The sequence below is a fragment of the Nelumbo nucifera genome, chromosome 4 (assembly GCF_055504915.1).
Source record: "Nelumbo nucifera cultivar China Antique chromosome 4, China Antique-T2T, whole genome shotgun sequence".
Lineage (NCBI taxonomy): Eukaryota > Viridiplantae > Streptophyta > Magnoliopsida > Proteales > Nelumbonaceae > Nelumbo > Nelumbo nucifera.
The window spans coordinates 27,071,841-27,083,096 of record NC_142652.1 but is presented as its reverse complement, the minus strand read 5'-3'; the positions used below and the strand labels follow the sequence as shown (position 1 = coordinate 27,083,096).

Sequence of the window (11,256 nt, the reverse complement as noted above, 5' to 3'; positions counted from 1 at the left end):
CTTGCTTTGTTTTTGTTTATTTATAGTAAGATGAAGTAAAATAAAGCCTGAAGAATAAAAATGATCCAAAATTTACCATCATTTCATCTGCACTACCATGCATTTGTAATAGTGCAAAGTAAGTTGCACCGCAAACAGATATAGGGAAGGTGGCATTTTTATGGTATAATTTAGTCCTTGGAGGCCGTGAGACCAGTTCCATATTCGAATGTTGACATGGGGAAATGGGGATCAGGTGGGTTTTAGGATTGTGAAAAGTGAAAAACCAGGTCTAGATTCTGGTCCTGTTCATCAGCTTAGCATCCCCCCCCTAGAAAATGAAATTGCTTAAAACCCAAAACCCAGTCAACGGAGCCGCGGAGGAAAACATGGTCTCTTGGATTATTAGTTGAAGGAGTCTTCCACGTGACACAGACGAGAAAAAACAAGTGGACAGCACAGCACACGGAAAAAAAGAAAAAGCGAGAGTGAGAGAGAAAAATAACGAGAGATAATATAAAATTAATAAAAAAAAGAAAATGAATGGATGGGAAGAGTCCGAAAGAGGGAAAAGACCTAACGGTCCTCTATCGCTCCGTCATAGATCTTATCACCATCTCCGTCTATTTTCGGTTTCTTTTTTTTTTGTTTATATTTGTATTTATTAATTAATTAAGAAACTTTATTATAAAGAAGGAAAATATATTTTATAATGCGGAAGGAAGGAAAGAGCGGGGTTACGCTAAAACCGATGCTCGTTTCTTTTCTCGCGGGAGGCACCGCCTGCATGAGCTGATAGATAATTCACAAAAATATAAAAAACAAATAAAAAGCGATTGGGCGAGTGGAGAGAGAGAGAGAGCGCTCTCGAGGCTTGCGGGTTTTGCCTCCACTTCCTGGTTTGTCCAATTCCGTAATGTTGCTGTCTTTTTCTTTATTCATTTAATTAACTAATTATTTAATTTTTTTTCTATTATGCTTATCACCGCTCTATAAATCCCACAACTTCTCCTACTTCTTCCTTCTTTGTCCTTGCCGACCTCGCCGTATTTTATTCTTTCTTCTTTTTTTTTCATTTTTTTTCTTTCATTTCCCCCCTTCTCTCTCTCATACAGTGTTAACTCAGCTCAGGTACAGTAAATCTCTCTCTATCTGCGGTTCTGATGTTTCCTCTTGCTCGACTATGGATGAATTCCTCTTCTTTCTTTATGAAGATTTTTTTTTTCTGATAATTATCTTCTTGAGCGTGCAAATCTCTAATTCCACTTCTCGAGTGTTTTTTTTGCTGGGTTTAGATGGCTAGATATCTGATTTAGAGGATTTTGGGCTTCTCTTTGTGGGTTTTTATCTTTGATTTTTCGTCTCTTGGCTTTTCTTTGCTGTTAGTTTGTTCCGGTGAGCTGATTCTGCGGGCGTTTGCGATGTTTATTATTATTTTTTACAATAATTTCTTTATAGGTGGGAAAACTTACTGGGTCTTAGATCTGTAGGAACTTTTGTTGTTCCTGCCGTTTTTATCGCAATCTCCTTGATTTTTTCTCGCTTTTGTCTATGGAATTACGTTGATATGGTCTAGAACTCCGCTTCTTAGCTTGGATCCCGTTCGAAACATGGCAAATATCTTGTCTTTGTGGCCATATTTTTCTCCTTATCTTCGGATCTTCTGCACCGCCATGGATTCTCGTCTAAAATTCTTCTGTTTTCCTCTTTACAGGCGTTCCTCTGCGTATCCCAAACAAACGGTGAAGATGAATCGATGCGGTCTTCAGAGCGCCTTCGCATCCTGTGACGAGAGGAGCCCCTTCTCCTTCTCCGATCGTAAGGATCCCGTCGTTTGCCCGAAGCCTCGCAGACTCGGTCTCTTGAATCATGCCATCAATGACTCAATCAGACCTTTGAGATGGCAGCCCAGGTAAAAATTTCTTTCGGACCTGGATCCTTTCTTTTCCCTCTGGATCCTACATCTTAAACCTCGTTCAAATTCGTATTTTTTTATAAAGTCTCTGTTTTCTTTTCCGCGACAGCAGTCAACCGGAGTTTTGCGAGTCGAAGGCTGGGACTGAGCTCCTAGATATCATACTTACAAAGGTGTGCCTCTTCTTGTTTTTTGTTTCTTCTTTGGCAGTTGTCTCTGTAATTAAATCATGGTATCATCAGTCATCACATTAGCATGGGCTACGGCGAGAAAGACTTGTCTAAAACAGAAAAGGAAAAACAAACAAAAAACAGTTTTGTAAGTCTCCTGTGTTCTTTTAATCGAGTAAGGTACAGACCAGTTGCCGTAGCCCGTAGATGATATGTTCTAGAAATTAATTATTGAGTATTAATTTATGTTGGTGTTCGTTTTGGTTCATTAAACAACTACTTGCTTTGTTCTACAGGGTTGTTATGGTGCAGATCAATCGGTGACCCAGGTGGCCTCATCACCCCCGTTTTTCTGTGGGTCTCCACCAAGCCGGGCAGCTAACCCACTAATCCAAGACGCCCGTTTTGGGGATGACAAGTTCACCTCGGTAGCACCGGTTCCTGTCCCAGTCCCAGTCCCAGTTCCGTCGGGTCTCTCGTCGTCCCCGTCCTCTTCCACCCGTAAGGGAGGATGTGTTCGGTCAACGTTCGGGAACAAGCCGGCGGTGAGAATAGAGGGTTTCGACTGCCTCGACAGGGATAGGCGAAACTGCAGCATCCCAGCCGTTGCTTAGAGACCCTCTCGACGTTTCAGTACATAGAAGAAGAGAAAGGAAAAACCAGTACACATCAACTACTTTGCTTTTTATTTTTTTCAAGGCAGTGAAGAGGATCTAATCGGAATTTTCAAGGAGAGACGGACAGAGACGGAGACAGAGATGTGCGGGGAGGGAAATTCTGTTATTACTGTAAATATGTTTTCCTCGATCAATCTTCATTCTTAGGATGATGATGATAAATCTCTTTATGTAAAGAGGAAGGATGTATGTATGTAGATGTGGATCAAACAACAAATAAAGAAGAGTAGAGAGGAATGCAAAAAACAAACCCTTCTCTTCCTTCTTGTTGTTACTCTGTTAATTTGAAGTAGGTTTAGATTGGAAATGAAGATTGCGAGAGGTTAGGGGTTTTCTTGGGGGTGAGTGGTGAGAGGATCGAGTGAGCTATGATGATCATCTGTGTATCTGCGTCTTTCTTGCTTTGTGTAAAATGTTTCAAGGAGAGGAGGAAGATGAGGAGTCGTTACTCTTGATCTTTGTTTGCGGTGTCGAGAGAAGAATCTTTGTAAAGGAAAATCTTAATTATCGAGTCTGAAGTGTCATTTTTACTACCCATGTAAATATATTGCTTTTTTGGTGGTTATTATTGTCATTTCACTAGTTCCCCTCTCTCTCTCTCTCTCTCTTTGTACCTTATTTCCAGAGTTTGTTTGTTTATTTGCTTGGGGCCTCGGATATGCTACCACTTGCTGTTCGCCTGTTCCCACCTCCCTACGCACTGGCTTCCCATTGGGAATATCTCCCCGTCATTCAAGGAGAGATTTTTTTATAGACGGAGACGGTGTTTCGTGGGTTGAAAACAGATTGCGGGCAGCACAGATTCAGTGGTCAAATTGCACCCATAGGCGCTCATTGTATTCGGTTGGGGGCCCATTGGGATTCAGTATGCTATACCACTTTTATTGTGACTTAACTGGTTGACGTGGTGTCCGTAGGTATTTTTTTCGAGGGCTTGCCTGCGCAGGGTTAAAACCGAATATCAGGTTCTTTGATGTATTACTGTGGTTTCATCAGGACGTCATTTCATCTAATTCAATGTGAGACCATAACAAGATATCAAAGTCATTGATTTTGTTGTTTCGGCGCACGGTTACATAGCAAATGTGGTTTGCTTATAATTCGCCCAATGTTCACCAGTTGTCACGTATATGAAGCCAAATATGATCAGTTTGGCATGTATATATGCGGCCAAAATATGGTGGTGGGAACAAGGGTTTCTTCCATGATATTTCTCACCGTCGGATTTTTTTTTTTTTTTTTTTGCTGCAACTCACCGTAAGGGATTTGAGTATTGACAAACAGATAAGTACTGGTACCATGGTTTTTGAAAACCGGACTGGACGGTCGGACCGGTTGATCTGAGAATGGTTATGGCTTTGGTTCAGATGGCCTGACCATTTGACCTAGGAATCTGTGGCCCAAAATGGTTTTATTTCTAAATCTATGCTGGTTAATAAGTGAACAAGAAGGGTGCGAGTATGGATGCTATCGATCATGGTTTAAATAAAACGGTCCAACCATCTGGTTTGAAACCTAATCAAACGATTTTGGGGTCTATAACCAAACCTGGAGCCATGGTCGATTCCCAGGGCAACCAGTCCGACTGGCTGTTCTTATTTTCAAAACCATGCGTGTTTTTCACAACATAGTCTACCATGAATGGAGATCTCAGTCATAGTCGTGGCATTTTTAAGGGGGGTGTGACCGGTGAGATCGGCTTCTATCAGGGCAAATCTGTGCATATACCATTCCAAGTATAGAGAATATCTCCTCATGAAATAAAGCACTTAAATAGGAAGATATTGTCAATACGAGGCAATAAAAGCTGATTGAATGAGGTTTGCCCTGACAGAAACTGAATTTGTGATGGGTGTCAGTTGAGTGAGGAATCAAAATAGCAGGGGAGATGTACAAAGCTGTGCGAACAGGAACAGCCAAGGAGGATGACATACAATTGTATATTGAAAACATTTTTCCATGAATTAAACATACAATTTATGATGGAATTTAAAGAGATCTGGCTTGAACAGCGCAAAAGATCACGGAAGGTTTGGAATAGCTGCCTTTCAAGTTTCAACCATATACAGGGCTTTCCACCAGAGTCGACCTCAACATCCATGGCAGCCGTGAACATCTCATCGTGATGGACAAGAAAGATATTCAAATGAACAACTGCAATGACTATTTGTCACGGGGCTAGTTCTACAGCGGAAGAAACCCGTGCGGCGTTCTGGCTAAGGCAGGCCAGGACAAGCCTTTATGCGTTTAGAGGCTAGGAGTCGCCCGATGGGATGGCTCCACCAAAGTCAGTAGCACTGGATCATGACCTCAAGTCCAATGGCCGGGGCACTCTCCTGGCTCAGACCGGTCCATGGGAGGCGCCACTTACGTGCTAAAGGGGGACAACCATAATGGAAGGCGACCATGCGCTGATGAGGTGACTTGGCACCGATGTGAAGGGTCTCCTGCTTGCCGATGATGACAGGCACCTGTGTGCCATGATGATAGGCAACCGCTTGGGCCGAAACACATCCGTGCGCTAGGGGCAACAGGATAGTTCAATCAACTTGGGCAAGGGGCTGGCGAGGTGAAGGGACATGCTTGAGCCAGGCCCGCATGCCAAGCCTCTCTTGAGTATCGGTAGCGCAGTGCCGGTCCAACACCGTCCCCATGAGCAAGTGTGCGCCCATGAGGAACCCTGGTAGCCATGCTAGCCGTTAACCAGGGCCGCCCCGCAAGGGGATGAAGGTCTAGGAGTGCCAAGGTTAGGCACCCAAGGAGGTCGACCACCCCTCCTCAAAGAGTACGTTAAGCTTTTGGTGGTCTGCCTAAAGATGACATCAGTTCTCCCAAAAATCTTACAAGCGAAAATGACGGGCATGTCCCTAACGTAAGCCTGCCAAGCGTAGGCAAGGCTAAGCCTGTTTTGAACCGTAACAGGCTCCCTCACTCAATTCATTGTCGTCTTCGACAATAGTCTTCTTGTGAATGGGCGTCTGTGTCCCGCGCCATCCACTTCTCCACCAGTTCCAGGGCTCACCTGGTCAACCCGGGTCTTGCCTATGTTGGTGTCCATTTATGGGGACGGAACCATTTCACCATGCCGACCTGCCTGGACTTCACCCCCAGTGTCGAGGTTACTCAAACCGCGCAATGGCTATGCTGTTGAACTGTGAAAGAAGGGCCCTCGAAGAAATATGTGTGGTGCTTCGCGAAGGTCCGCCCCATGTATCATCTTACCTCAAGGCTCAACCGTCTTCTTGGTAGCTTTTCAGTGATGCTACCGAACACGCTGATAGGTCTACTCCTCATGTTGGCGATGACTTGGGTACCCTTTCACCATGCTGGCCTGCAGACTTCACCTCGCCGATTCGGGTTACTCAAACCTAGCCATGGCTTATGCTCTCTAGGCCCTCGAAACTACGCTTCACCTCGCCGACTCGGGCTACATCTTCACTCCGAGGGGGGCCCACCGCTACTGCCTCAAGGAGACCTAACCGCAATCTGTGCGAGTGTGGCAACTTTTACCCATGACTTACCGAACATGCACTCGCCTTGTGATGAGCTTCTGCTGCTTGCAAGTGATCAACCTGAAAACTGAGCATGTCCACCTGATACTTTGCCAGTGTAGGGCCGCCATGCTCCAACGACAAGCGTAACCACATTCCTAACAAGGCCCACGCGTCTGCCCCCGCATGGGGACAACAACCAATGCGTCTGCAACCGCAAGGGAAGCTGTTTTAGGGTCATTGGAATGGGAACACGAACATTGAATGGCCTCTTGCTAGGCCTGATAAACAGTCTGCTCGAGTAGTGTACCCACATTCCTATCAAGGCCCACGCGTCTGCCCCCGCATGAGGACAACGACCATCGCGTCTGCAACCGCAAGGGAAGCTATTTTAGTGTCATTGGAATGGGGACACGAGCTATGAAATGGCCTCTTGCCAGGCCTGATCTGAATTCTGCTCGCTCCTGGGTGGAAGTGCCTAGGGACTGCACCCCACAAAATGCTGCTTGTCGAAATGACCGCTTCAACTGGCTCTGGGCTAATCTGCTGAAAACCAACTGCGACTGCAATTGGCCAACCTGGCTTTGATACCAACTGTCACGGGGTTAATTGACGAGGCCCCGTGCGGCGCTCGATGGGGTCGAGAAAGCCTACGAATGCAAGCAACAACACACAAAAGGCAACAAGAACGCACACAGATTAGACAAAAGGTAACTTGTATTGCATTAATAAGTGGTAAGCACAAGCACACAGTACAGTGTCGAGGGGATCTCGTGCTTAACCTTTACACGCTTATGAACTCACTCGACTACCTACCTTCCCTCAAAGAGTACGTTAAGCTTTTGGGGGAGTGACAACAGGAAACATAAAAAGGATCAAAAATCATACTTGTACTTACAATAACGCCCTTGGCGGTCCCCCCTTACAAAATACATGAGTAGCCCACCCTAGACACACATGCTGACACCTTGAAGGCACGCGGTTGGCACTCTGATGGCTCATGGTAGGTGCTTGATGGCGCGGCGAAGGAGTCACTCGTGACATTCTCCCCCACTCGATTCGATCTACGTCCTCGGAGATCGGCTTCGGCTGGTCCCTTAGAGTCACTGTTGCGGAAGGAAGGTTCTTCTGCTGCTCCCGAACCAACTGTCGTCCAAGGCCGAGGTGTATAGTTTGGTAGCATGGTTGGGTTGGCCTATTCTGTTGGGGTTTCCTCTGGTTAAGTCCTTTCCTGGCAGCCTCAAGTTATGTTAATGGCTGATTCAGCTTGGTTACAGGGTAGGTTTGGGCTAGGTAAGGGTCAAAATGATGTTTTGGATTGCTGGGGTGTTGGTTCTCATGAATTTTTTCCCAAGGGTGACTCACAAGGCTACTACGTGATTCATTCTGATGGATGGTGCGAAAGTAGTTCCTAGGCGGCTTGGGTGGCACTCGCTTTCCCCTGTGGTTGTGGTAGTAGGTGATGTTAAACTTGGACACGACCTTGGGTCTTCTGCTTTGCTTCATGGTTGTCGACGCGCACGAACTCTGTTGCTGGAGAGGTGTAGATGGCTGGATGGCCTGCTGCTTCCTGCTGCTGCTGTAGTTGTTGGCTTGAGGGGCGGCTTCTTTATCTAGTGGAGTGGGGAACTTCTCTGCTTCCTTCATGTTGGCGTTGACCAAGACTTCTCCATGAAAAAGTTGTAGTGCAGAAACTTGCTTCCCATGAACCCTAGTAGAAGTCACAACTGGTACCATGCAAGGGGAGCGCTCATCCAAGATGCATAGAGAGTTGATATGAGGCAAGAGTGCTGCTTCGGCTTGTCTCATGAAGTCCATTCCCAAGACAACTCGGAAGTCATCCAGGGGTACCACTGAAAGATTAATCTTGCTTGTCCACGGCCCAACTTGGAGGTCAACCCCACGAGCCATGTCTTCAATCGCCTTTGCCCCGGAGTTCACGGCCTTGAGCCACCCTGTCTCTTTCACAGTGTTCAAATTGAGTCGCTTGGCCTCGACAACTGAAATGAAGTTGTGGGAGGCCCCTGTATCAACAAGGGCTTGAGTCGGCTTCCCGCTGAGGATGATGTCTACATACTTCAGCCCCTTTGGGCTTTCTTTGGCCTTCCATGATTGACCTCTTTCTTCACCATGGCGTTGAAGAGTTGAAGGGCGCCCATTCTTGGCGCCTGCACAGACTTTTCCTCATCACTTTGCTCATCATCTCTGAGCTTGGCAACAAGGGCATTGATCTTCTTCTTGGTTGGGCAGTTGCGAACCAAGTGATTTCCCCCACAAAGGAAGTAAGAAATTGGGGACCCAACGGTTCTGGGCTTGTAATGGTGCTGAGGGCCTTGCTCTCCTTGTGGCTTCTTCCCATAGTCTTGTCTTACTGGCTTGTTGAAGCTGGAGTTGTCGTATGGAGGGCGTGGGCAACTTGCTCCCCCACTCAAATTAGGGGAACGCGAACTTTCTGGCTTAGGGGCTTCTTCATCTGACAAGCTGGTCTCATTGAGTTGCTCCGCCACTGCCATTGCCAAGGAGAGGTCCTGTATGTTGCGGCGTTGGAGTTCTAGTTCGGCCCATGGCTTCAGTCCATCCATGAAGTTGAACAGTAGATCCTTGTCGGACATGTCCGTGATCTCCAAGGTAAGGGCTGAAAACTCTTTAACATAATCGTGGAGTGAGTCCCCATGCTTGAGTGCTTTCAACTTCTTCCGCGCTAGGTACTCCAAGTTTTCTGGGTAGAATTGCCGCTTTAGTTCTCGCTTGAAATCAGCCCATGTCTTAATGGTGCACGTACCCCGTTCAATGTCTTGGCATCGCCTGCACCACCATAGCATAGCAATGTCAGTCAAATACATGATAACCGTACGAATTTGCATTAGGTCCTCATCAATGCCAACGGCATGGAAATATTGTTCCATTTGCCACAAAAAGTTGTCAAGTTCTCTCGCATCTCGGGATCCGGCATAAGGTGTAGGCTCCCGAATCTTCACACGAGTAGGGGCCAGTGTTGTGGAGGGGCTTGGAGCGCTGGCCACTAATCTCTTGAGGAGCGTTATGTCTCCTCTTAGTTCATCCATTTGAGTCTGGAGGTCAGAAGGAGAGGCCATGGCTACTTTCATGGCCATCCATTCAGCTCTCATCTCATCCACTTGGTCTTGGATGTCGGATCGAGATGAGCTCCCTTCTTGTCGGGATTTTGTTCCAAGCACTTCCTTGAGGTTTCTATTCAGGATGTCTTGGACCTCGTTCATAATGCCATTTAAGCGGGCTTCTAGCTCCACCACGGAGCTCTCAATTGTTTCCACATTCAGGTGGATTTCCTCTACTCGGTCACGCATCTCCCCAACAGTCACTTCACAGCGAAGGATGCGTGTGTCGAAGGCAACAAGCATGTCAACTGACTTGTCAAGCTTGCTTGTCTTGGATGTGCGACCCCTCGGGGCCTTCTCTGCTGAGGCTTCATCGCCTAGAGCCTCATCGGTCTCTCTCGCATGGGCAAGGCCATGCCCAATCTCGTCGGTGAGTTCCTTGTTGTGGTTCATTGCGCCACCACTAGTGTTGCTGTGCAAGGGTCACGAGCGTTGAGGAGCAACCTGCTCTGATACCAACTGTCACGGGGGTAGTTCTACAGCGGAAGAAACCCGTGCGTCGTCCTGGCCAAGGCAGGCCAGGACAAGCCTTTATGCGCTTAGAGGCTAGGAGTTGCCCGATGGGATGGCTCCACCAAAGTCAGTAGCACTGGATCATGACCTCAAGTCCAATGGTCGGGGCACTCTCCTGGCTCAGACCGGTCCATGGGAGGCGCTGCTTACGTGCTAAAGGGGGACAACCATAATGGAAGGCGACCATGCGCCGATGAGGTGACTTGGCACCGATGTGAAGGGTCTCCTGCTTGCCGATGATGACAGGCACCTGTGTGCCATGATGATAGGCAACCGCTTGGGCCGAAACACACTCGTGCGCTAGGGGCAACGGGATAGTTCAATCAGCTTGGGCAAGGGGCTGGCGAGGTGAAGGGACATGCTTGAGCCAGGCCCGCATGCCAAGCCTCCCTTGAGTATCGGTAGCGCAGTGCCGGTCCAACACTGTCCCCATGAGCAAATGTGCGCCCATGAGGAACCCTGGTAGCCATGCTAGCCGTTAACCAGGGCCGCCCCGCAAGGGATGAAGGTCTAGGAGTGCCAAGGTTAGGCACCCAAGGAGGTCGACCACCCCTCCTCAAAGAGTACGTTAAGCTTTTGGTGGTCTGTCTGAAGATGACATCAGTTCTCCCAAATATCTTACAGGCGAAAATGACGGACATGTCCTGTTTTGAACCGTAACATATTGGCAGTTTTGACACCATATACAAATTCTTTCCATGAAACTTCTTTTAATGGCTTGTTCAAAAGCAGTTTTGACCTTCGAAAGCCGTTGGATCCCTTCCAAATGGAGCCCAAATCTGCTCATAACAAAATACTTATTTTGAACACGTTTCAACCTGATCTGTATTGACAAAACTGAGACCCACTGGAAGACTGGCACCCACCATGATGGTTGATGAGATGTGAGCAGATCCCAACTCTTCCAAATGGGCTCCTAGACTTGCTCAAGTGGACATTAATAAGTAGGATTGTTACGGTGGGCGGTATTGTTAGTTTGTTACAGCCTGCTGCGCTGGCACTTGGCAGGCGAGCAGACAAACACAGTGCAATGGATGGGGACTGGGGAGTGGTGTATGGTTTACATTTTTACTACACACTCGGACAATGTAATTCAGGGATTCGAGAGCCGGACACTCCCCAAGGCTGCAACAGCATTAATTTAAAACTTCCCAAACTCGGAATTCTTTTTGAGTTTGTTTGGTTTGTCCACAGAAAGAAAAATCATTAACTACGTTGTTGACTTGGATAACAGCAACAGTGTGTTGTTTGGTTTCGTAAATTGGATTCATCGTGGATGCAACGGCGGAGAAGGGATTTCCATGTTCCACTTCCACATGCTGAACTGACAAGTCAAGATGAAGATGGTCAAGGACACCATACCATCCCCTTTTT

General features: G+C 47.1%; 1 protein-coding gene across 6 annotated transcripts; it reads left to right on the top strand.

Annotated features, from left to right (window-relative positions):
- The first annotated feature begins 698 nt into the window (after positions 1-698).
- On the top strand, positions 699-3,315 carry LOC104602954 (uncharacterized). Of its 6 annotated transcripts, none has more exons than XM_088903643.1 (4): positions 699-878; positions 1,694-1,891; positions 2,007-2,067; positions 2,361-3,315. In XM_088903643.1, exons 2-4 carry the CDS (start codon positions 1,728-1,730, stop codon positions 2,676-2,678), a joined length of 543 nt encoding a protein of 180 aa, XP_088759769.1. In that variant the 5' UTR covers positions 699-878; positions 1,694-1,727; the 3' UTR covers positions 2,679-3,315. The 6 variants fall into 6 exon arrangements, with proteins under 6 accessions (XP_088759769.1, XP_088759767.1, XP_010265134.1 ...); XM_088903641.1 differs by having other exon boundaries at positions 759-878; positions 2,004-2,067; XM_010266832.3 differs by lacking the exon at positions 699-878 and adding an exon at positions 952-1,110 and having other exon boundaries at positions 2,004-2,067.
- Positions 3,316-11,256: the final 7,941 nt, after the last annotated feature.